The sequence below is a fragment of the Mesoplodon bidens genome (assembly GCF_964165515.1).
Source record: "Mesoplodon bidens genome assembly, chromosome: 12".
NCBI classification, from domain to species: Eukaryota; Metazoa; Chordata; class Mammalia; order Artiodactyla; family Ziphiidae; genus Mesoplodon; species Mesoplodon bidens.
Genome location: NC_138168.1, coordinates 3,464,579 through 3,489,516, shown reverse-complemented (window position 1 = coordinate 3,489,516; position 24,938 = coordinate 3,464,579). Strand labels below are relative to the sequence as shown.

The following is a 24,938-nucleotide window of genomic DNA, read 5'->3' as shown; positions in this document are numbered from 1 at the left end:
GATCGTATTTCATAGAAAGACCAGGGTAAGGGTCAAAGTTGTTTGGAAGATAAGAAACTCAAGGACTGGTCTATAATTAATAATTAGGTGATATGACAACATCGTGATACTAACCAACTGAGCAACAGTGGAATAGTCCGCATATCAGTAATGAAAAACTGTTTTGTTTTCTAAAGCTACCAACTCATGTTTATTTTCTATGCTTCTTCTCTGATATAGGAAATACAATCTAAAAATTGTGTAAGTATGGCATACCATTTCCTAAATTACCATAAATTCAATTAAATGATACAAACACTGTGTTTTCATCATCTCATCTATTTTTCATTTTCATTCTTTGAATTAAGTAAGCAAACTGATGCTCTGTAACACTGGTATCACACAGAAAAAGTACCTTAAATAATAAAATTATATTAATTTATTTCTAAAGCTTTCAGCACACCAAATACAATGACTTTTAAAAAATCTCATAAAAATAGGAACATCCTTCCTTTTTTTCAAAAAGGTGGTAGTCATGGATATATTTAACCATCAAGGAGACATTCACAATAAATGAGATCCTTCTTAGAATTTAAATATATCCAGATTAAATTAAAAACCAACTATTACACCTAAAAGCTTCCTCACTACCACCCCACTCCCCCCAAACAACTTTAGGCAGCGTTCATTAGTATGAGAGCAGAACAGAAGATTTCTCATGAAGCCAGTGCTTTGGCTATGGCCTTGAAGGCTAGAGTCTCTTACATTGTAAATTCATCTCTCTGGACACCCACCATTCTCTCTCCTGGTCATTATGGCTTTTGAGGGTTAAAGTAAAGAAGCTGAAAGCAAATTTGGGGAACAGGTAGAAAATGAATTTAGAAATGATTCAAGGAAGGAAAGGGGATTAAAGTACACTCAGAAAGTTCACAGTAGGATTCCTTGGCTGAAACAATATAAATACCCGTGTGGTAAATTAAAAACATTATAGAAGTGAAACTATTTACTGATGTCCTTAAAATATATTTGAGCTATGTGTTTTGGTTTGCTTAGCATGGTGCTAGTAGTTACAATGTTCTGTCTCCATCTAAAAATCAATTTCTCACAGTGACCTCTTTGGTTCTACATATACCTTCACTTTGGCCAGGCAATTTATAAGAGTAATAAAGAAAGGGTGATTCATCAGTATGAACATCACTATTAGCAGCAAAACAGTTCAACCAAGTGCATATATTTTAGCATCTTCATAAATGAAGGTAGCACATTGTGCAGTAAGAAATTTGGCCTCATCTAAAGAGAGATTTGCCCTTTGTCCTGGACCCTGGTAGGTAACCTCTGAACCCTTGGAAACGTCCTGAGTGATACGAATGTCTTTATTATTCAGGGTGCGTGTCTGGAACAACACCTGATAATTTATGCTAACAAGATGACTCAGGGTGGAGCACTAGCCATGCCAGAAAGACCAGCCATGTGATTACAGAGTTGAGTCTTTGGGCCACAGGATATGAGCCTGACCTTCAGGGAGGGAGGAGGGCTGGAGACTGAATTACTTCCCAGGTGGTTGAACTCAATCAGTCATTCCTATCTAATGAAACCTCAATAAAAACTCTGCACACTGAAGCTCAGGTAAGCTTCTTGGGTTGGCAGTACGACTTGCGTATCCTCACATGTTGATGCCAGGTGGGTAATGCATCCCTGAGGACAAAGAAGCCTCATGTGTGGGCCCCTCCCAGACTTTGCCCTATGCATCTCTTCTTTTGGCTGGATCTGATTTGCATCTTTTTACTACACTAAAAGTGTCATCATAAAGTTAGTGCTCCCCTGAGTTCTATGAGTCATCCTAGAAAACTGTCTAATCTAAGGATGGTCCTGGGAACCCTCAAATTTGTAGGCAGCTGGTTGGAAGTGAGGGTGGCCCTTGGGACCTGAAGGGTCTGATGTGAGGGCAACCTTGTGGGAACTGCTCCCTCAGGCTTTGCAGTTTGGCAAACTCACTGCAGTTTGTGTTACTAGTCTTGGGCAAAGTTGGCAATCTGGAGGGCTGTGTCCCTAACTTTCTGTTTGGCTAACTTTGGCAACATGTAATAAGAGTATGGATCAGAGCTGCTCATTTTTTCTGGACTAAATGCCTGGATACTTTAAACACCTGGTAGTTCTCAGGAACCATTCTGAATTAAGTAGGAGAGGAATGGAGGGACTTTAGGACAGTTAGTTATTTCCATCATTTTCCTCCAAAAGTCACACTATTGCTCATCTCTCTTCCATGTTCCCTTTACTTCTGAAGCAACAGGTATGAAGACTGTATCAGGTAAAAACATTTTTAGACAGTTTGTCACATGACAGTTCTACATTTATAAAGTAATGTCATTCTTTTGTGGGACATTTAAAAACTGACCTGTGTGCCAGGTACAGCTGCGGCTCCAAAGGGTGGCCTCCTCATGGGCTGTGCAAACATGACAGGCTGCTGAGGCATCACAGGCATGCCTGTCCCAGCAGGAGGCTAAAAAGCAGAGCAGTTCATAGCATGAGTGGAATCTACTCTGGCAATGACCTGACCTTTAGGTCTTTAATATGTTCCTGAAAATTTTTCTTTCTTTCTTTTTTTTTTTTAAACATCTTTATTGGAGTATAATTGCTTTACAATGGTGTGTTAGTTTCTGCTGTATAACAAAGTGAATCAGCTATACGTATACATATATCCCCATATCCCCTGAGGAATCCAGGTCTGTGAGAAAGTATAATTTGTAATTTTGAACGATGGATGCTGTGAGGCTGGCAGATGGCAAAGAATCACTGAGGTGCAGTAGGAGGCTGGCTGGCCACACAGCATCCTCACCCCACCCAGGCTTTGTTGTTGTTTATCCATCTTCTGCAAGCATAGTTCTTCAAGAGATGAAAACTTGTTTCTTTATGGAAAATGACTCTAAAATTTGCTAGTGATAAACGTGGTAAGTGAAAAGTCCTAGTATAGTGATTAAAAGTGGATTTTGATGATTGAGCTAAAAATATGTTTGGTAAATAGTACTCCAAAAATGACATAACAGTGTACTATAAAAATTATTTTGATGGCAGAATTTAAGTGTCTTATAAGTGACTCAATCATGCCTTCTGTAGACTACTTAATGTCTAAAGCAGATGACTTAACTTTTTAAATTTTACTTTACTGTATTTTGGGGAGAATTATATTCTATAGTTAATCTGGGATTTGGTGAAGGCCATAGAAGTATTAATTACAATTTTTAGCACCGGTCATCACTCACCATTCCAAATCCTGCTCCAGGTTGTCCGACAGATGGGGCCCCAGCAACAGGAGGAACTGAACTGGTTGGAGGTACAGCTCCTTGCTACGAAAATGAAACAACACACACACACACACACATATATACACACACACAAACAACAACAAACAAAAGAACCAATATAATTTGGTTTTAAAATGACAGAATACAATTTTAAAATGCATGACCTTAAGTATGTATAAAGATGTAAAGAAATCTCAAATTTCAGTTTTAAATTTTTTAAAAAAAGGCACTACCACCACACCAATGATATGAAGGTTACTAACTTGATGTTCACTGTTGTGGTGCTATTTGGGTTCACTTATTCGGGCTCAGCTTACACTCAAGCACTGGGCTTCATCTCTATCTCCTTATACCACCCTTACTGTAAACAAGTCAAATTTTTCTAAGCTAGTCTTTTCCTATCATTATATCCTCCAATAAGCACTGAATTAGAAATTTAAAGAATGCTTTCATTTACATTTTTAATGCTTGGTTTCCATTTTCCCCCCCATTTTTATATTATTCTTTTCTGTGTTATATTTGCTTCTCTCTGACTTTTGACTGTTGTACATTTGCACAAAGACCAAAATTAATTCTAAGTTTTAGGAAGCATTTAGAGCACTGCACATAATATCATACATATATCTCATTTCAGACACAGGTTTGATAGTTTTCAGTCACACACCAAAACCCCTAATATTTCCCTTATGCATAAAATTAACGCTGCTGCAATCTCTTAAATTTAAGTTAACCGTTAGAGCAAAATCCTAATTGACGAATAAAATACTATAGTAATATCAGCAAAAATGGTGGAATAAGGAACTCTAAGAGTGCCCCTAGGCATAAAAGCAATGGAAAAACAGGCAAAAATGGTCAAAATCAACTTTTTTGGAACTCTGGAAACTAACTAAAAGTTTGCAGCAGCCTAGAAAGTACTTAATCAAAAAAAAAATCAGCTGAATCTTGGTAAGAACATTGAGCTTTGGGGCATTTTAACTTACCCTAGAGTTCCAGCCACTGTTCTCCAATTCAGCTGTAGCTTTGAAAATAACAGCACACAATCCCAGTAATAGTACCACGAGGAGCAGAATATATTTTAATTATTTGCTTTGTCTTGTCTCATGTATAGGTGGCTCCCTGGAAACACTGGCTCAAAAGGCTTGTCCTTATCTTGCCAAACTGGGAACCCATCTAGTGCTAAAGTTGTTACCTGAAGACATTTGTGGAAAATACTTAAAGGCAAATTTTTCAGTTGTTGCTGTATCAGGCAATGGATATCAGTCAGCAAAAACAGCAGACTAAACAAAAAGCTCAGAAGGAAAGGCTGGAGAATGAGATGATTTGAGGATTAAGGGTCTGAAAAACCCAGACCTTCTCCTGGGAATTTAGATAGCCATGCACATGCCCAGGGCTGTGCATATGCTCAGGAAAGATGTGAGATGCCTCTGGGTTGACTTTGAGGCTTTAAGAAAGCAGCAGTGATCACTAAGGCAGAGTTGCAAACTGCCTGGTTGAGTCTGAAGTCATGCCTAATACATACTCAGAGCCTCTCTGCAAAGACTGGGAGATATTTTTGGTTCCAGGAGTTTAAGTAGTATCTGTCTACTCAGTAGCTGATCAATTAGCTAAAAGGACAAAACAAACAAACAAACAATAACCCCCTCCCCCAACCAAGGTAGCAAAACAACAAAAAAGGTAGCAACGAAAACTTTGGGGAGGGGGTAGAACATGATTTCCAAAGCTGCCATATTATAATATTCAAAGTGTCCCGGTTTCAACAAAAAATTATGAGGCATGCAAAGAAACAAGAACATATAGCCCATATGCAGGAGAAAGATCTCAAATCAATAACCTAAACTTCCACCAGAAGGAACTAGGAAAAAGAAGAACCAATTCCAAAGTGAGCACAGAAAGGAAATATAATGATTAGATCATAGAAAAGTGAAATAGAGAATGGGAAAACAAAAGAGGAAATAGAAGAAACCAAAACTTGGTTCTCTGAAGAGATCAATAAAATTAACAAATTTTCAGGTAGACAAACCAAGAAAGAGAGAGAAACTTACATGACCAATATCAGGAAAGGAAGTGGAGATATTACTACCAACCTTGCAGAAATAAAAAATTATGAGGAAATATTATCAGAAATTACATGCTAAAACATTAGATAATCTAGATGAAATGGTCAAATTCCTTGAAAGACACAAACTATGAAAACTGACTCAAGAAGAAATAGAAAAATCTAAATAGTGGTATAGCAAGTAAAGAGACTGAGTCAGTAATCAAAAACCTTCTATCACAGAAAAGCCCAAAACCAGATGGCTTCATGGGTCAGTTCTATTACATTTATAAAGGAGAACTAATTTCAATCCTTCACAAGCTCTCAAAAAAAAAATAGAAGGGGAACATTTTCTAATTATTCTTTGATTCCAGTATTACTGTGATACCAAAGCCAGACAAGGACATCACAAGAAAAGAAAACTACAGACCAAATCCTTTACAAACATTGATACAAAAATTCTCAACAAAATACTAGCATACCACATCCAGCAGCATATTAAAAGAATTACACACCAAAACCAAGTGAGATTTATCCCAGGAATGCAAGGTAGGCTCAATCAATGTAATATGTCATATTAATAGAATATAAGAAAAAAAAGATCATCTCAGTAGATGCAGAAAAAGCATTTGACAAAATCCAACATCCTTTCATGAACAAAACAACACTAAATAAACTAAGAACAGAAGGGTAATTCCTTAACCTGATAAAGGGCATCTGCAAATAACTCATGGCTAACATTGTACTTAATGTTGAATGACTGAAAGCTTTCTCCCTAAGAACAAGACAAAGATGTACTGGAAAGTCTAGTCAGGGCAATTAGGTAAGAAAAAGAAAGAAATAGCATCCAGAAAGAAAGGAAGAAATAAAACTATCTCTATTTGTAGATGATATGAGCTTATATATAGAAAATCCTAAAGAACCCACACAAAAAAAAACTATCAGAGTTAATAAGTTCAGCAAAGTCATAGGATACAAAATAAATATACAAAAATCAATGTGACATTCACCTTATACTAGCAATGAACAATAAAAAATGCAATTATAAAAAATTAATTTACAACAGCATTAAAAACAACATACTTAGAAATAAATTTAACAGAGAGTATAAGACTTGTACACTGACAACTATGAAACATTGTTAAAGAAATTAAAGAGGGCTCAGATAAATAGAAAGATGTCCTCTGTTCATGGACTAGAAGACAATATTGTTAAGATGGCAATATTTCCCAATTTGCTTTATAGATTCAGTGTAAACCCTATAAAAATTTCAACTGCTTCTTTTGGAAAAATGGACAATCTGAACCTAAAATTTATATGGATATGCAAGGGACCCAGAGTAGCCACAACAATCTCGTAAAACAAGAACAAATTTGGAGGACTCACATTCTCTGTTTTCAAAACTTACTACTAAGCTACATTGATCAAAACACTGTGTGGTACATGCCACGGGGCAGCTGGGCCCGTGAGCCATGGCCACTGAGCCTGCGCGTCCGGAGACTGTGCTCTGTGGTGGGAGAGGCCACGGCAGTGAGGGGCCCGCGTACCGCAAAAAACAAACAAAACAAAACAAAAAAACCACTGTAGTACTGGCATAAGAACAGACATATAGGTCAATACAACAGAATAGAGAGTCTGGAAATAAATCTATATATCTATGGTCAATTGATTTTTGAGAAGAATGCTAAGACCAATAAATGAAGAAAAACCAGTCTTTTCAACACATGGTTCTGGGATTAACTAGATTTCCACATGCAACACAAAGAATTTGGACCACATATGAAAATGAGCCTAAAATAGGTCAAAAACCTAATGTAACAGATAAAACTATACAACTCTTAGAAGGAAATCTGGGTGTAAATCTTTAAGCTTTGGATTAGGCAATGGGTTCTTAAATATGACACCAAAAGCAAAAGCAACAACAATAAAAATAGACAAATTGGAGCTTATCAGAATCAAAAACTTTGTGTGTTAAAAGATACTACCAAGAAAGACAACTCACAGAATGGGAGAAAATATTTGCGAATTATGTATCTGATAAGCATCTGGTATCCAGAATAATAAGGATCTCTTAGAACTCAACAATAAAAAGACAACCCAATTATAAAATGGGCGAAGGACATGAACAAACATTTCTCTGAAAAAGGATATACAAATGGCCAATAGCACATGAAAAGATTCTCAATATCATTAGTCATTAAGGAAATGCACATGAAAACCACAACTGAAACCCTATGCATTGCTGGTGGACACATAAGATGATGCAGCTGCTGTGAAAAAGTTTGGCAGTTCCTCAAAAAGCTCAACAGAGTCACACAAGTCCTGGCAATTCCATTCCTAGGTATATTCCCAAGAGAACTGAGGATATATATTCTTACCAAACTTGTATACAAATAACAGAATCATCTTTCATAACAGCCCAAAGTGGAAACAACACAAATGTCCATCCATTAAAGAATGAATAAATAAAATGTGGTATATCCAAACAATAGAATAGTCAGCAATACAAAAATGAAGTACTGATACATGCTACAACACGGATCAACCTTGAAAACATTATGCTAAGTGAAAGAAGCCAAAAAGTCAGGCACAAAAAGCTCCAAAGTATATGATTCTGTTTATATTAAAAATCCAGAATAGGCAAATCCATAGAAACAGAGTAAATTTTTGGATGTCATGGGATAGGGAAGGGGAAAATTGGGAAAGACTGTGTTCCTTTTTGGGGTGATGGAGATATTCTGGAATTAGAGAATGGTGATGGTTTTACAACATCAAAAATATACTAAAAATCACTGAATTATACACTTTAAAGTTGTGAAAGTGGTGAATTTAATGTTACATAAATTTATCTCAAAAAATTTTTAAATGAAAGAAAATCCGAACGGTAGCAGAAAAACCCACCCTGCCACCATATGCTTCTTTGGCATAGGGATGATTTTGAGCTGATTATTTTGAAGAACAGCAGGAGAAACTCTGAAACAGTAGAAATTAAACTTTTGTAAGGGACATTTAGATTTATAAAGGAAATCTCCACTTGTAAGGGTGTCTCCTTCTCTGTACCGGGAAGAGAAGGATGACTAACTCACAAGAGAATCTTATCAGTGGAGAAGTCACTGACTTAAACCTACATAACAGATCTTACCTTTGTTGACCCTGCTTTTCCTGGTAACCTCCCCACATCATTCTTTCTTTTGTCTTTAGCTGAAGATGGTATATTTAAGCCGGCGGCTTGGGCCACCTTGGGGAGTTACTCATTTTTTTCTCTGGGTATCTCCCTGTATATATGAGGCATACATGTTAATAAACTTCTGTTTTTCTCTTGTTCATATGTCTTTTATTACAGGAGTCTCTACTAAGAATTCAGAAGGATAGAGGGAAAGTTATTTTTCCTCCCCTACAAAAGAAGTATTATACTTCAGATTCACTCTACTCATCCTTTCAACAGGTTACGTGGTAGGCTATTCACTAGACCCAGAATTGCATATTTTATCAGAATTGTACCATACAATAATAACTGTATTTACAAGAATTGTATCATTAGGACTTAAGACTGTGAAAGAAAAAAGCTACCAAAATAAAATGAACCTGCAGATAATCCTGATCAGACAAATGGGTCAAAAAATTTAAAGGGAGTCTAAGTTTGTCATTTTGCTCAAATGGTAGATTAACGCTTAATAATTTACTCCCTCAGTATTATTTGTCCTAAGGTTTTAAAAGTTGTTTTCTTTTTCAACACTCAACAAAATCTTTCACCTATAGGCATATAAAGATTAGTTGTTTTTAGGGGGAGAATTGTGGATTCTGTGGCCTCCTGCAAAATGCACATAGTTGCAAGTACCTTCCTAGTTTGTCTGATGGAAACTTAACAGGTCTGTTGTGCTCAAAACTAGGAATGAGTAACCCTCTTGATGGCCATGATGATATGCCAGTCCTGTTAAAGGTTTTTAGATATAACTTGGGTTCTATGGTCTGAAAAACTTTAGAGCTGCACCACCAAGTAAAAGCAAGGCTACAGCTTTGTTCAGGAAGAAGAGCTTTGCAGTAAATGGAGTAAATGGCAGTGAATTTTTATACAACTAAGTGAGGGTTAATAATGATAAAATAACTGCATAGGACAGCTTTCATATTATTACCTAAAATGTTAAAGAAAATAAACAAAAGAAATAGGACTACATGTAACTCTGTCCTCCTAATAAATTATTTCTGTTGTTCTAATTTCTCTTTCTACAGCTGCTGTGGACACTTTATGCTAAAGCCTACTGTCTTTAACTTTCTGGAGTTTCATTATGAACAACATAAAGTTTTCTGCTTCATAAACAAAAATAAGGAGTTCTGGGGTTTAAAAATATAAGAACATTAATCTCAGTCTCAGGGATGGTGCCTGACAATCAGATAACTGGCAGCCTCTTGGGCCTGAAGAAGCAAAAGAGTTGTTAATTAAGTATCTGATGAATTCTTAACTTTGTATGGTTAAAATCTTCATCTCAGGGGAAGTGATGGCCAAGGAAGGTCTCCAATTCAATACCGTTGTTAAAGGACTTCTCCTTTGTTCCCCTTCTGGGTTAATGGCCTCATTACTTAGCAAACTCGCCCACATACAAACCTGGGCAACCAGTGTCTTGGTGTGTTTGTTCACAAATATCCCCAGTTGTGTGGATTCTACCTGAGACTTTTCTTTCTTGTCTTACTTTCCATCCTAACCTCTGGCTCCAACCCTTTTTCAATTTTTAAACCTACAGCTGATCTGCCAGATGCCAGTATTCTCATCGCCCTTCCCTCCGTGACTGTTTTGAAACTAACCTGTTAAAAAACATTAAACAGCTTTATCCTGCTGATAAGGGCAACACTACTAAGTATAAACTTCTTAGGACTGCAGATAAGGTCTCTTTAGTTTTGCATAGGACAGAATAGAAAAATTAGTTCTTTTAATTGGGTGATGATAATATAAACTGAGCTTTCATGTCCAATATGCAGTATTAACAGATTTATAAGATCCGTTCTAAAGAAGCTTTCTCTTTCTTTAGGGATGTTATTTACATTTATTGAATCTCTCTCCCTCTACCCCCAACAATGTTTTTGTATTGAAGAATAGAGTGCAGCCGAGGGATGGACTGGGAGTTTGGGGTTAGCAGATACAAACTATTATATAGAGAATGGATAAACAACAAGGTCTTACTGTATAGCACAGGGAACTATACTCAATATCCCATAATAAACCATAATGGAAAAGAATATGAAAAAATATATATACATATATGTGTATAACTGAATCACTTTGCTGTACAGCAGAAATTAACACAACAGTATAAATCAACTTTATGTCAATTAAAAAAAAAAAAAGAATGGAGTGCAGTTGCCTAGGCCCAGAGTGCTACCTGCTTATGGTCTCATCATCTATGTGGGTCACCAGGTACCAGGCACATGCTTGGGGTCCCAGGATAATAATTATGCTCCCTTTCACCCTTAAAGAGCCCTAGTTTGGGGAATAAATTATATGGTTATCCTGGGCATAGCTCAGTTTAAGAGACTGGTAGCTTTCTACTAAGTATCCTTTATAAAAATTAAAATGGAACTCTATTTATAGCTAAATTCTAAAATGGCCCTCTTAAGCACTGTTTTTAAATAATGAAAAGAAAGACTTGAAGAGGTAAATATCCATATATAATAGGCAATCTTCTCATTGTTATCTTTTAGAAGTCACTTTTTAAAATTAAGTTCTTTCAGACTTTGAACTCACCAAAGGCAGAGAATATCAGTCCTTGAATTTCTTGCTCTCTTACAAACACCAGGGGGTGGAGTGGGGAGACCAGAGGAAGTGGGTTTTGAGAACCAAGTCTGAGCACAGAATGTATTTTCCTATAGGAACTACGGTATAAACTGTAGTTCAATTAATACTATTAGTACTGTTTAGTGGTAAATTTTGATTCAAAAGTCCTTTTACAGATCGATTTGAGCTTATTTTTATTTATAAAATCGCTATGAAACTATGTGTAAAAACATTACTATTTATAAAATTGTCTAAAAGAAAATGTGTTCTTGTACACACTACTATATGTAAAATGGATAACCAACAAGGACCTACTGTATAGCATAGGGAACTCTGCTCAATATTATGTAACAACTTAGATGAGAAAAGAATTTGAAAAAGAATAGATGCATGTATATGTATAACTGAATCACTTTGCTGTACACCTGAAATTAACGCAACACTGTTAACTGTACTCCAATATGAAATAAAAAGTTAAAAAAAGAAAATGTGTTCTAAATTCAAAAACTCAGATATTTAAATAAATTTCTGGAACACATCATTTTTAATGGAGTCTATCTAAAATGTTTATATTCTAATTTATATTAATTCACTTCCATGCATGCTTGTTTGGCTGGGGTTGGCAGTTGATGGTGAGGAATTAATTCAGGCAACAAGGAGAGGTTGGCATCAAGAAAACCTTAGAGATGGGTGAATTAGACAGGTGAAGGTGTAAGCAAAGGTGAAAAACTACGGGTGAGCTGGGGAAGCAGTAGCTAGCCTAGTTCTGCTAAATATGAGCATATATAGAAAAATAGTAAATTTTGCTATCCTGGAAACATACTTTTGGTGGTGGCAAATTGCACTAAGTAATAATTAAGTCTTTATTTCCAGTGATATGCTCTTTCACAGAGTGAATGGTGCATTAATATACTGATAGAAATTTAATATACAGAAATGAAACCTATTTACATTTTATAGAAAAGATGGTGAAAGTCGTTTCAAATTGAAAAAATGGTGAGAAGAATCCATAGGGCTTTAAAATGAAAGTTTACTTACACAATAGAAAACTGCCCAATCTTTCTGGTAAGAAAAAAAGCTTTCATTACTTCTTATGGCCATCAGGAAATTTGGGCAAGAAATGTGGTAAAACACAGATAACGATCAATGATATTACATGTTTTGAAGAATCATTTCCATAATTGTACAAATAAAGGACTAATATCTGAAGATGCATAAATACTATTTTGCAATAATTAAAATAAAAAGATAGATCATAATCTTTATTAAAGTCAATGAAATTTGCATTTTGGTAAATATGGCATCTTGCTCCTAATGTGGGTTAAAAAGTACAATGTCAGTAGCATAATTCAGCAACATGGACCCTGCTCTACACACTTGGAAACTGGCAAAGTGCCCACACTGCCCTGACCTCTGGGGACTACTTACCAAGGGTGCACTGGGTGGGACACCTGCTGACCAGGTGGCAGGGGCTACTTTTGGCTGCCAGTTGGCTCCCCCAGTCAACTTCTTCTCTCCAGCATTCCACTGAAGATCTCCCCTAAAATCAAGCATGCAAAGCAAACAAAGAGACAAACACACAATCAGAAAAGAATGGTGTGTGGCTCCCTAAATACTTTTATCTAGGGTCAGAAGCAGTCTGTTTGGGTCAAGTGGTAATAAAGAGAACAGCTTAAAACAGATAGAGGAGTCTTACCATATCTCATCTAAGAGACCTTAAGAGCATTTGACAAAAAAATCAGAGTTCAGACCTCAGGGATAACAAGAATTTCCTGTCACTTCTAATGGAAAAATATGCCACAAAATTCAACTGAATTCATCACTGGTTATAAAAAATGCCAAATAATTATATCATAACTACTGTATATCCTTTGTTGAACTGAAGATGAATCCATAATGGCACTTTCTGGATCTTACAGGGTTCAAATGAAGGTTTCACATAACTACATCATGACTACAACCTGCCTTCAAGTGATTGTAAGATTACATCTATTGTTAAATGCATCCCGATTTCAGAGACGTTGAAATATGCATCTAAAAAGAGTGTACATTGTTTGTCATTTTTACTACTCTTCTCTAAAACTGACCCCCATGAGACTTTTTTTAAAATCAATGTTAGCTAGGAATATTATAATGAATCTACAATTTAAAGCTACTAAAGTATTCAAACCACAATTCCCAAATACTTCTAGATATACTTAGTGACAATATGGAGGCTGAAATAGATTATTCCTTCTCACTGCAGAGCCAGTAGTTTGGAGGTTCCAATAGAATAGCAACAAAAACAAAAACTGGGAATGAAATAAAAACCAATTTTGCAGTTACCTAGCCTGGGAATGAGTAATTACTCCAATGAGCACAATGTTTGATAGTCTCAAATAAGTACAGATACACTTTTCATAAGAAAACCAGACAATTTCAAAAACACTTACTTTTTGGACGTGGTACCAGAAATTCCAAGATCTACAAATGGATAGAAGAAAAAAGAATTTAAACCTCTATACTCAGCTTGAACGATATGACATTTAAAAGATCAAAGAATCAGAGGTCTAGAAAAAGTCCATATTTTGCCTACAAATGACTGCATTTAGTTTTACAAAGGAGAAACCACGTTAGGAAACATATTCTCAAGTCTAACATTTTCTTTCACTTCATGTTATTCTTAAGAATCATATTTTAATGTCAACTGGTGTCCAGAAAAGAGTGAACATAGCAGGCTTGAGACTGCTATCTTAGGAAGGCCTGTGTGGCTGGAGACCTGGCTAATATAAATTGTTCTCTACACTGAGATAAAAGTTTTCCTAATGATAAGCATGGATCACTGTATCTAAACTGTACAAACAAGGGGTATGCTGAAAATCTTGCTTTCCTTCCACAAGACTGATATTTTGGTACATGCTAGGCAGAGTGCCTACAGGATCAGCATCCAATAAAAACCCTGGATGCTGAGTCTCTAAAGGGCTTTCCTGGGCAGGAACATCCTATGGGTTGCTGAATTTTTGTGTGTTCTTCCCCTCAAAGGAAAGAGAGAGCATAAGGAAGTCCATGTGTGGATTCTTCTCGACTCTGCCTGTGTCTATTTCCCTGATGATCCAGCTGTGTATCCTTACTGTGCTGCTGTAATAAACCTTAGCTGTGAGTACAACTATGCGCTGACTCCCTTGAGTCCTTCTAGTGGATCTATAAATGTGTGGGTGGTCTTGGGGACTCCTGACCCAACGGGTTTAATCATTCTGCTCTAATCTCAATTCATTTATTATTTCAGCAAATATTTATTGAACCCTACATATGCCAGGCACTGTTCTAAGCAGTTGGGATAGGTTAGTTACAAAAACAAAGAGCTCAACCCCAGAGGAATTTGCATTCTGATGGGGTGAGATGGATGATAAAACAATAAAATAGGGCTTCCCTGGTGGCGCAGTGGTTGAGAGTCCGCCTGCCGATGCAGCGGACGCGGGTTCGTGCCCCGGTCCAGGAGGATCCCACATGCCGCGGAGCGGCTGGGCCCGTGGGCCATGGCCACTGGGCCTGTGCGTCCGGAGCCTGTGCTCCGCAGCGGGAGAGGCCACAGCAGTGAGAGGCCCGTGTATCGCAAAAAAAAAAAAAAAAAAAAAAACAATAAAATAATAAAAGAGTATACAGGCTGCTAGAAGGTGATATGGCAAGCCTATGGAAAATGGAAAGCAGGGTAAGGGGGAACTGGTGGGGTAGGCTGAGAGTGAGGGTCAGGCAGGATTAAATAGGGTGTTCAAGGAAGGCCTCAGAGGGGTGAAGCTTACGCAAAGCTGAGCAGAGATCTGGGGAAGAGCTTTCTAGGCATCTCTGCCTAATGGTAACTCTATGTTTAACATTTCCAGAAACTGCCAAACTGCTTCCCATAGCAGCTGCCCAATGTTACATCCTCACCAGCAATGTTAGAGGGTTTTAATTTTTCCACATCCTTATCAAGACTGGTTATGATCTGCCTTTTTTATTATAGCCATCCTAATGGGTGTGAAGTGATATTTCACTGTGGTTTTGATATGCATTTCACAGATGACTGATGTTGAGCCTCTTTTCATGTGTACATTGGCCACATGTATATATTCTTTGGAGAAATGTCTTTTTTAAATCATTTGACCATTTAAAAATTGGGTTGTCTTTTCATTATTGAGCTACAAGAGTTCTTTACTTATTCTGGATATTTCACTGTCTTGATGGTATCCTGGGTAGCACAAAAGTTTTTAATTCTGATGCAGTCTTATTTATCTTTTATTTTCTACTGTTGCTTGTGCTTTTGCTGTCATATCTAGGAACATTACCTAATCCAAGGTCATAAATATTTACTCATAAATTTTCTTCTAAAAGTTTCATCATTTTGACTCCTACACTTAGTTCTAGATTCATTTGGAATTAATTACTTTGGGGTAAATAAAAAGTCTAACTTCATCCTTTTACATGTGGATATCCACTTGTCCTAGCACTGTTTGTTGAAAAGGTGATTCTTTTCCTCTTTTCCCATTGAACTGTCCTGGCACCTTTGTTGAAAGTCAACTGACCACAGATGTGTAAGCTTATTTGTAGACTGTCATTCTATTCCACTGATGTATATGCCTATTCCTATGCAGTACCACTCATCTTAATTACTGTAGCTTTGTAGTTAAGTTTTGAAATCATGAAGTGTGAGTCTTTCAAAATGATTCTTCTTTATTCAAAATGTTTTGGCTTATTCTGGCTTCCTTACATTTCCATATAAATCTTAGGTTCAGCTTGTCAATTTCTGTAAGAAAAAGCAAAGCTGCAATATTGATAAGGAGTATGAAGATAAATTTTTTTCAGTTTTGGAATATATTTTCATTAATAAAATATTTCATTAATAAAATATTTTCATTAATAAAATATTTCATTAATAAAATATTTTCATTAATAAAATATTTACTTAAATAAAATACTTAGTTACTTAGAGTGAAACTCAGTGGGACTCTTTTTGGGGGTATTGTACATTTCTATAAATTTTGACAAATACATGGGTTCATGTAATCATCACTATAATCAGGATTCACAGCAATTTAATCACTCAAAAATATTCTCTCTTTGCAACCCAAACTTCCCCTTACTCAGAACCCTGGCAACCACTGATATATTCCCTGTAGTTCTGCCTTAACAAAAGTAAACTGTATAAGTGGAATTAACAGTATATAATTTTTTTGTGTCTGGCTTCTTTCACTTAGCATAATGTATTTGAGATTCATCTGTGCTCTTGTGTACGTCAGTAGTTCATTCCTTTTCATTTCTAAGTAGTATTCTAATGAAGGGGTTTACCACAGTTTGTTTATACATTTACCCAGTGAAAGACATTTCGGTTGTTTCTGGCATTTTAAAATAATACTCCTATAAAGATACATGGACAAGTTTTTGTGAGAACATATGTTTTCATTTCTCTAGGACAAGTACCTAGACATGTATTTACTGAGTCATATTAAGTATAGGTTTAACTATAAGAAACTGCTAAACTGATTTCCATGGCAAGACTATGTTGTATTCCCACCACCAAAGTGTGAGAATTCCAGAGGCTCCACACCCTTGGTAAGTACAAAGTACTGTCCGCTCTTCTCTTCTTTTAAAAATTTTAGTCATTCTAATGGGTATATAGTAAGATGAGACTTCTAAAAAAATTGATACAATTCACATATCATAAAATTCATACTGTTAAAGAGTAAAATTCAGTGCAAAAATTATGTTCACAAGGTGGTGAAATCATTAACACACTCTAATTTCAAAATATTTTCATCACCCCAAAGGAATCCCCATCACCATTAGCAGTCACTCTGACCACTACTAATGCACATTCTGCTTCTAAAGATTCCCCTGTTTTGGACATTTCATATAAATGTAATCATATAATATGTGGCTTTTTGTATTTGGCTTCTTTCACCTAGCAAAATATTTTCAAGGTTCATCTTCTTCTTATGGCTGATTATTTTATGAATGTACCACATTTTGTTTATCTGTTCAACAGTTGATGGACTTTTGAGTTGTTCCCACTTGTTGGCTGTTATAAAAATTGCTTCTGTGAATATCTGTGTACAAGTCATGTGGACATATGTTTTCAATTCTCTTGGATATATAGCTAGGAGTGAAATTGCTGTGCCACATGGAAACTGTGTTTAACTTTTGGAGAACTGTAAACCTGTTCTCCAAAGAGGCTGAATTGTTTTACATCCCTACCAGCACTGTGTGAATTCTAATTTCTCTACATCCTAGCCAATATTTGTTATTATCTTTTTGATGATAGCCTTCCTAGTGAGTGTGAAGTGGCCTGTCATTGTGGTTTTGATTTGCATTTCTCTGATGGCTAATGACATTCAACATCTTTTCACATACTTATTGGCCACCTGTGCTTTTTTTTTGGAGAAATATCTATTCAAATCCTTTTCTGATTTTTAAATTGTTTTACTTTTTATTATTGAATTTTAAGAGTTCTTTATATATGATGGATACAAGTCCCTTATGAGATATATGGGAATATTTTCTCCCATTCTGTGGGTTGTTTTTCCACTTTCTGGATGTATCAATTTGTAACACAAAAGTTTTTAATTTTGACAAATTTTTATTAATTTATTTTTTCTTTGATTGCTTGTATTTTAAGTATTATATCTAAGAAGCCACTGCCTCATTTAAGGTCATAAAGACTTGTACTTAGTTTTTTTCCTAGGAGTTTTACAGATTTATCTCTTACATTTAGATCTTTGATTCATTTTGAATTGATTTTTGTGGATGGTATAAGGAAGAGGCCCAACTTCATTCGCTTGCATGTAGCTATCCAGTTATCCAAGCATATTTTTTGAAAAGATTGTCCTTTCCCACTTTGAATGGTCCTGGAATCCTTGAAAAAATTGTTTGACAATGTATGTGAGGTTTATTTCTGAGATCTTTATTCATTCTATTGGTCTATCTTTCTATCCTTAAGCCAATACCATTTGTCCTGATGACTGTAGCTCTGTAGAAGTTTTGATATTGCAAAATGTGACTACTTCAAATTTGTGCTTCTTTATCTAGATTGTCGGGCTATTTCTCAAGAGGGTCTGCTTGCTTCAACTGAGATAATTTTAAAGGTGGTTGCCACCTGAGGGATGTGTGCTAGTGGCACTTTCAGCCCTGGAGGTATAAAGTCTTTATTTCTGAAGGAAGATTTAGACAGTACATTATAATATTCAGTAAAAGCAGTTACTACTGCAGACTATCCATCAGTAAGATAAAATTTTAAAGTAGGAAGAAATATTCAAATAACCTCTCCGTGGTTGTCATCAAAGCATTTTCATGAATGTCCAGACCAAGGACGATGAATGGGAAAAAAAAGTATGTCCACAGGATAATGCATAGGAAAAATGGTCTGTCTCAGGGATCTGCTAAATTTTTGATACAGCTTTGAGTAAAATGAAAGGTATCTGCAATGGTAAACTCATTCACCTTAATAAAAAAATTAAATTCAGAGTTTTTTTAAAAAGGCAATCTTTATAATAGCTGCCCTCATCTCCTAGGACCCTCTCCTTCACTTACCCAGCTCTAGCCACTAGTCTCGGCAGTACTCCTTGAATATGCCAGGCAATCTGCCCAAGTGCTTTTGCACTGGCTCTCTCTTTTGCCTGCAAATATTCTCCTTCAGATATCCATATGGTTCATTCCTTTACCTTCAAATCTTTGCTCAAATTTTACCTTCTCAGTGAGGCCTACTCTAACTCCCACTCTGTAGGACTCACAATCCCTCTTAGCGTGTTCTGTTTTTGTCCTCCATGGCACTAGAAAATTTATTTATTTGAAAATATTTAATGTTTGTCTCTGCTCTTCTAAGCACCTTACAAATAGAAATTTATACCTGTTTTGTTCATGATTTATCTCTAGAGCCTGGAAGACTGCCTGGTGCTCAATAAATATTTGTTCAATGAGTAACTGAAATGAACTTGGATACTCAATTGGTAAATATACTGCATTTAAGCTACTCTATGTTATTTCCAAGAGAAATAAAAAATTAAGTACTTCTTAAACATAATACACTTGGTTTCATACTTGTATATGCTCTCTAATTACACCTTTGGTAATTTAGATTAAAAGTGTCCTGGGTATTGCCTGGGAGACAATGGCATAGTGACTGTGTATCTTCCAAGGAACTGTACTGGGTAAAGCACTAAGAATTTCTGTCCGCTCCTTGACACACTCGCCTGTAAATGAATCCAGAAACAATACATACGAACAGATAGAGAAAAAATTCACATATGATTCTGTTAAAAGTATATTACTCACTGCCTACTAAGCTGGCAAGAGATGAGTCAAGATCACTCCCAAGAGCTTTGCTTGCTGCCACTGCAGAACTGGGAGGTACCACTGAGATGGGCGCAGGCTGCCCGGCTGGTGCCATGGTTGGCATCAGAAGATCACCTAGACCATCAAACACTGGAAATCAAATAGACCGGGTTCAGAATAATTGCAAAAAAACCCATATGCAAAATTAAACGGACACTGCCTTTTGAAAAACTATGGAAACAAGTGAATGTATTTACAATCTTATAAAAGAAGGCATTTCATTCACACTTCTAACGACTATAACACCAAAAAAGAACATCTCTGCATCTGTCTACTCATAAAGTATGGAAATACTAATGAACGTGAAGATGGAAAAGAAAATCTGTATAATGTACAGGAAAGAGCATAGACTTTGGAATCAGAATTGGGCTCAAATTCAGCTGCATGCCTCACTAACGTGTGACTCTGAGAAAGTAACTGAGCTTTAGTTTTCTCATTTGAAAGTGGGGAGAGTACAACTACTACATGGAATTGTTGTGAAAACTAAAATAGATAATATATGTCATGCCTTTATTATAATGCTTGCTTTATATAGGCACTCAGTGTGTAGTATTTACAATGCTTACTTTTATAACAATTCTTAAACGAGAAAGGAAGGCCGACTCTCCTAGTTTCTATGAAATCAGTGCTGGAATAAAACCTGATCTAATGGTCAGTACCTAGTAATAAGTATCTGAAAAACAGTTGACCATATTGTAGAAGTAAGAATTTTGATTTTATTCTCTCATTACAATATTCACTTTTGGTTCTAACTTTAAGGGTACAGCTACAGTAAACACTATTTTAAACATCAGGAATCATGCCATTAAGGACGGTTCCTGATCAGCATATAACAAATGATCACTTGTTTAGTTCCTGGAATACAGAAAGACCATTCAAAATGCAGGCTCATAGGATGTGCACAACAGTTATTGCTGATAACTATGTCAAAAATTTTATGGTTGTTAATTTTTTATCAAAAAACTATGCATATTTACCATACACACCACTCTACAATAATTCTAAGTTGAAAAAACGATAGCATTCAACTAGGCACTGGCAAAGGAAGCAACCAAATCGTCAAGCAGGGGGTATATTTAGGGTGTTTCTGAAACACATTTGATTGCCAAAAACTCACCAATTGAAAATTTGTAGTAAGGACCCAGCATGGGAAGAGTAGAATGGAAGAGAATACAAACAAAATGACAGCAGGATGAAAGGTTAAAGGCAGGCAAAGAATACTATTTGTGTCAATTTCATAAAACCAAGGGCCAGGCACGCTTCAGAGGGTGTAAGCAACAGCAGTGGGAGTGTCCACACATTGAGATACCGCACAAAGATTTAGCACAAAGTATTTGTTTTCCCTTAACCTTCTCCAAACCATGTGCATGTAAGCTCGTGCAAACAGATGGGTGTTCATGTTAAGTTAGATTTCTGCTAAAAGTTAAAAACAAACACAGAAAGGGATTGCAGGTTACTCTTAAAGCAACCAAAATGTACAGAAAATATTTACTTTAAATTATAAAATGAGAGATTTATTGAACAGTTTTAAAACAAGGTCATCACTCAATATTTGCTTATAAATTTCCTGATATCACACTAACCTTAGGTGGTGTACTTTATAATCAGAACAAATAAAAAGCATGTTTGAAAATCACTGCCTCACCTGACGGATCAAAGGAGCTGCTGCTAGAAGTTGAAGGCGTGGTTCCAAAAGCTGCCTCAAAATTGGGCTGTAGCAGGTTATTCTGAGCAGGAGTCACTGGTGATGGAGAAGGGGCCATGAAAGAACCCCCAAATCCTGGGGAAAAAACAGTTCCAGAAAAATATAAGCAGAAACAACTAAAGATAAGTAAAGGCCATTAAAACAGAGTCAGAAAAAGTCATAGAAGACCAAAAAAGGAATTGAATGCATATGGATGAGAAGGCACTGAAACCCAGGAAGTTAGTTTTTAAAAAGTTTTTCAAGTATCTTGAAATCTGTCATGTATTAATGAGGATTTAATTTATCTGGAAATAAGAGAGCACACAACACTGTATACCCTTGTTAAAAGAACCTGCAGCAATCTAATCTACTGTTATAACGGAGTACATAAAGCTAAGAAGGTCTCACTAGGGTTAAACTTCAGATAATTATTTTCATCATATTCGAATTTTGTCTCTTCAAATCACAATACCAGGTAGCTAGAAAATGCTTAGTTGTACACACTGGCTCAGTATAATAATAAAAGGCAAATCAGAAAAATATGCATGTACTCTGCCATCAAATCCTCCTTAATATATTTCATGTATGTTCCAGTCCCACTGCCGCTACCGATAAGTTTAGGCTCACCCAACACAACCCGAGGAGGCTTTCTGCTTCTAACCCGTACCTCCTCCAACCTAGCCTCTACAGTGCAGCCAGAGTGATCTTTCTGAGTGGAAAACGTTGACAAAGTTACTTCTCTAAAATCCTTCCCTGGCTCCCCTTAACTTTCAGATTCATAAAATGCAGGTTCCTCTGCGTGGCAAACAAGCTCATCTGTCTCTGGGCCCTTCCCCATCCCTGCAAACTCAGTTGCAGCCATAATGCACCGTAGTGAGTCGAATGCCAACTCTGGGAGGGCTTCCTTACCTTATATTGCCTGCTACTGCTACCAGCCACAACGCGCCCTGCCCCTCCCACCGCCGGTACACGTGGGTTATGTGCTCTGCCTCTGTGTCCTCAGAGCCTGGTACATCTCTCCACCCCAGCCTAGGAATGGCCTTTTGGTGTCAGGAACTGTTTCCTCTTGTTTTCACCTTTTCCACTAATATTCAACAAAATGCCTAAAACACTGAATTACACTAATTGAGTGAAGGGCAACTTTTGAATTTAAAAGGTGAGGACAAATCAAAGACTACTGTAAAGTAACGAAACCTCAAATTAAATGTTTCTCTTTTGAAGTCTGGAAGTAAATTACTGCTCTCAATCAAGAGACAGAAGCAGAGCTCACTCTGTTTTGCTTCTGTACAAAATTATGCAGCCTGTGAAGAAAGTGATTTCTTAATAAGACATTAGATGATGTTCTATTATCAAAAATGTATTACTACCAGAAGTCTTTTTTACACTCAGTTTGGCTATATATATATATATACACACACACATACACATACATATATATATATATATATATATACACACACATATACTATATATGTATATATATATACACATTTACATATATGTATATATATACACACATATATTCTTTTCTTATCTAGCCATATCTTTTCTTCACAAACTGCTTGCCAAAAAACATAAAGAATGCTTACCAAAATCCTTCAGCTTACAATTCATAATAATCAATTATAATTTTGAAAATGACTTCCATTGACATTCTCCAGTTACTATTCTCTAAGCAGAAAGTCATGTTGCCCCTGGCAATTGATAGTGACATGGGTTTAGTCTTTCCATGCCTAAGTTTTTCATATGTTTATGAAAAACTGCAATTTGGAAAACTGTTACCCATTAGAAGTTGGTCTTTTAAAAGTCATGGGGACTACTTTAAGTGGTTTTAGCACTGTTTGAGTGACTTAGGGATCATGTAACCTTCCTAAGTGAAAAGACATTCCCCAGATCTTTAAGAACTAATATCATTATGAAGCAAAGAGGGGTCAGATATAATTATTTTTGAAGATATGACTGTTTTGGTTTTAGGGAAATTGGTGGCTGTGTTAATGCTGACTTTTTGGAGACATCCCACACAATTTGGAATATGGCTGCAGGAAATCTAGGCAACTTTTCTAGGGTGTGGTTCTCTCTGTTACAGGTGAACGTGGAAAAAACTGTACTTGACTCTCCGTTTCTTAAAACTTGGTCAAGAAGAGACAATTTATTCTAGAATCACAGCACATTAGTGTTGGAAAGGGCCTTAGGATCATCTGATTCAATCTTATTTTTCCACAGTTAGAAAAGATGCAAAGAGAAGTGAACACACCTACCCACAATTCAGAAATAGAAAAATATGTGCATTTACCCAGGGCTCATCTGCTTAGGGCTGTTCAGTTTCATAAGGTAAGCAGATCATTTCCATAGGTGAATAAATAACACTATTCAATGGAAAAAAAATTACTGCTTTCTCTAAGAAAGTGATGGTAAAGCCAAAACTGGCACGAGGCTCACCAAGCGCCAGACACTGTTCTGAGCACTTTTTTTTAGGGTGAACCATCTGAATTACATAAATTGCCAATATTTGACTATTTTGATCCTACAAAACAGCAATTTTATATTATTCAACCTAAAACATGTATTAGCTCATTTAAGCCTCACAACCACCTTAGGAAGTTTCACAGATGAGGAAACTGAGGCCAGAGAGGTTAAATAATTTGCCCAAGGTCACAGGATGGCAAGTGCAGAGCCAGGATTCCACAAAGGAATCTTCCAGAGCCTTGGTTCTTCACCACAATCCTACTTGGCGTCTTTCCAACAGCCAGGAGTAACGCCAGAGTTGTCCCCTTCTGATACGTTTATAAACTTGACAGAGATCTAGAAAGATGACTTTCCTCCATTATACTCAGTTCTTATGAAGCAGGGGCTCTTACAAACCTAGACTAATTAAAAAGCTAAGTGATATAGAAAAACCAACTGATTATGTTAAAGAAGAAAAATCTGTTGCTGTACTTTTTTTTTTTTTTTTTTTTTTGCGGTACGCGGGCCTCTCTCACTGTTATGGCCTCTCCCGTTGCAGGGCACAGGCTCCGGAGGCGCAGGCTCAGCGGCCATGGCTCACGGGCCCAGCCGCTCTGCGGCATGTGGGATCTTCCCGGACCGGGGCACGAACCCGTGTCCCCTGCATTGGCAGGCGGACTCTCAACCACTGTGCCACCAGGGAAGTCCAGTTGTGGACTTCTTTGTTATCCATAATTAGGCTCATTTATCTTTTAAAATAATGTTACTCTTTATTTCAATAGCCTGTGGACTTAGCTGATCTATCTCCACAGACACACACACAGGTACAACCCAAGTGCTAAGCTTCACTGCAAATTACTGTAATACAGGGCCCCGAATATTTGTCCTATCACTGATATTCATCAAATAAAGATGTCTAGGCAATGTGAAAACTCAGAATAGCCACTGTCAGCTAGATTACCTATATAAATATGACTGTGATTTTATATTGTATATATTTGCATGGTTTGTGTTTATTCATTTTTTGGCTAGGAAAGTTGCTTCTGGTTCATAAGATAGAATTATATTAATGGTCCATGATATTCTTCACTGAAAACATGGCTTCTTGCTATTTTGTTACTTGAGCAAGCGTGAAAAATGTTTTTCTATAAGCAAAACAGAAGTATGAAAAACCGGCCTTAATAATTAAGACCTGGAGAAATTAGAAGTAATTTAAAATTTCCTATGTCAGGATATTAGGTGAAAATTTCTTACATCAGGATATTGGCCCATGCCAAGTAAATCAGACACAGAAATGTACAAACTCAATTTCAAGAAATATTTGGAAAGCAAACTAGACATTAAAACCCATTTATACCTATTTATATTAAAAGGTTAATTAATTTA

General features: G+C 36.5%; 1 protein-coding gene across 14 annotated transcripts in view; it reads right to left on the bottom strand.

Annotated features, from left to right (window-relative positions):
* The window catches only part of SNAP91 (synaptosome associated protein 91), a 154,589-nt gene that overhangs the window by 4,518 nt on the left and 125,133 nt on the right, over nucleotides 1-24,938 (bottom strand). For all 14 annotated transcript variants that reach the window (XM_081251289.1, XM_081251295.1, XM_081251297.1 and 11 more), the window contains 6 exons: nucleotides 21,069-21,203; nucleotides 19,364-19,513; nucleotides 13,516-13,546; nucleotides 12,512-12,623; nucleotides 3,240-3,323; nucleotides 2,375-2,479 (listed from right to left, as the gene is read on the bottom strand). In XM_081251289.1, the coding sequence (XP_081107415.1) occupies nucleotides 2,375-2,479; nucleotides 3,240-3,323; nucleotides 12,512-12,623; nucleotides 13,516-13,546; nucleotides 19,364-19,513; nucleotides 21,069-21,203 (617 nt within the window). The remainder of the gene's footprint in view (nucleotides 1-2,374; nucleotides 2,480-3,239; nucleotides 3,324-12,511; nucleotides 12,624-13,515; nucleotides 13,547-19,363; nucleotides 19,514-21,068; nucleotides 21,204-24,938) is intronic.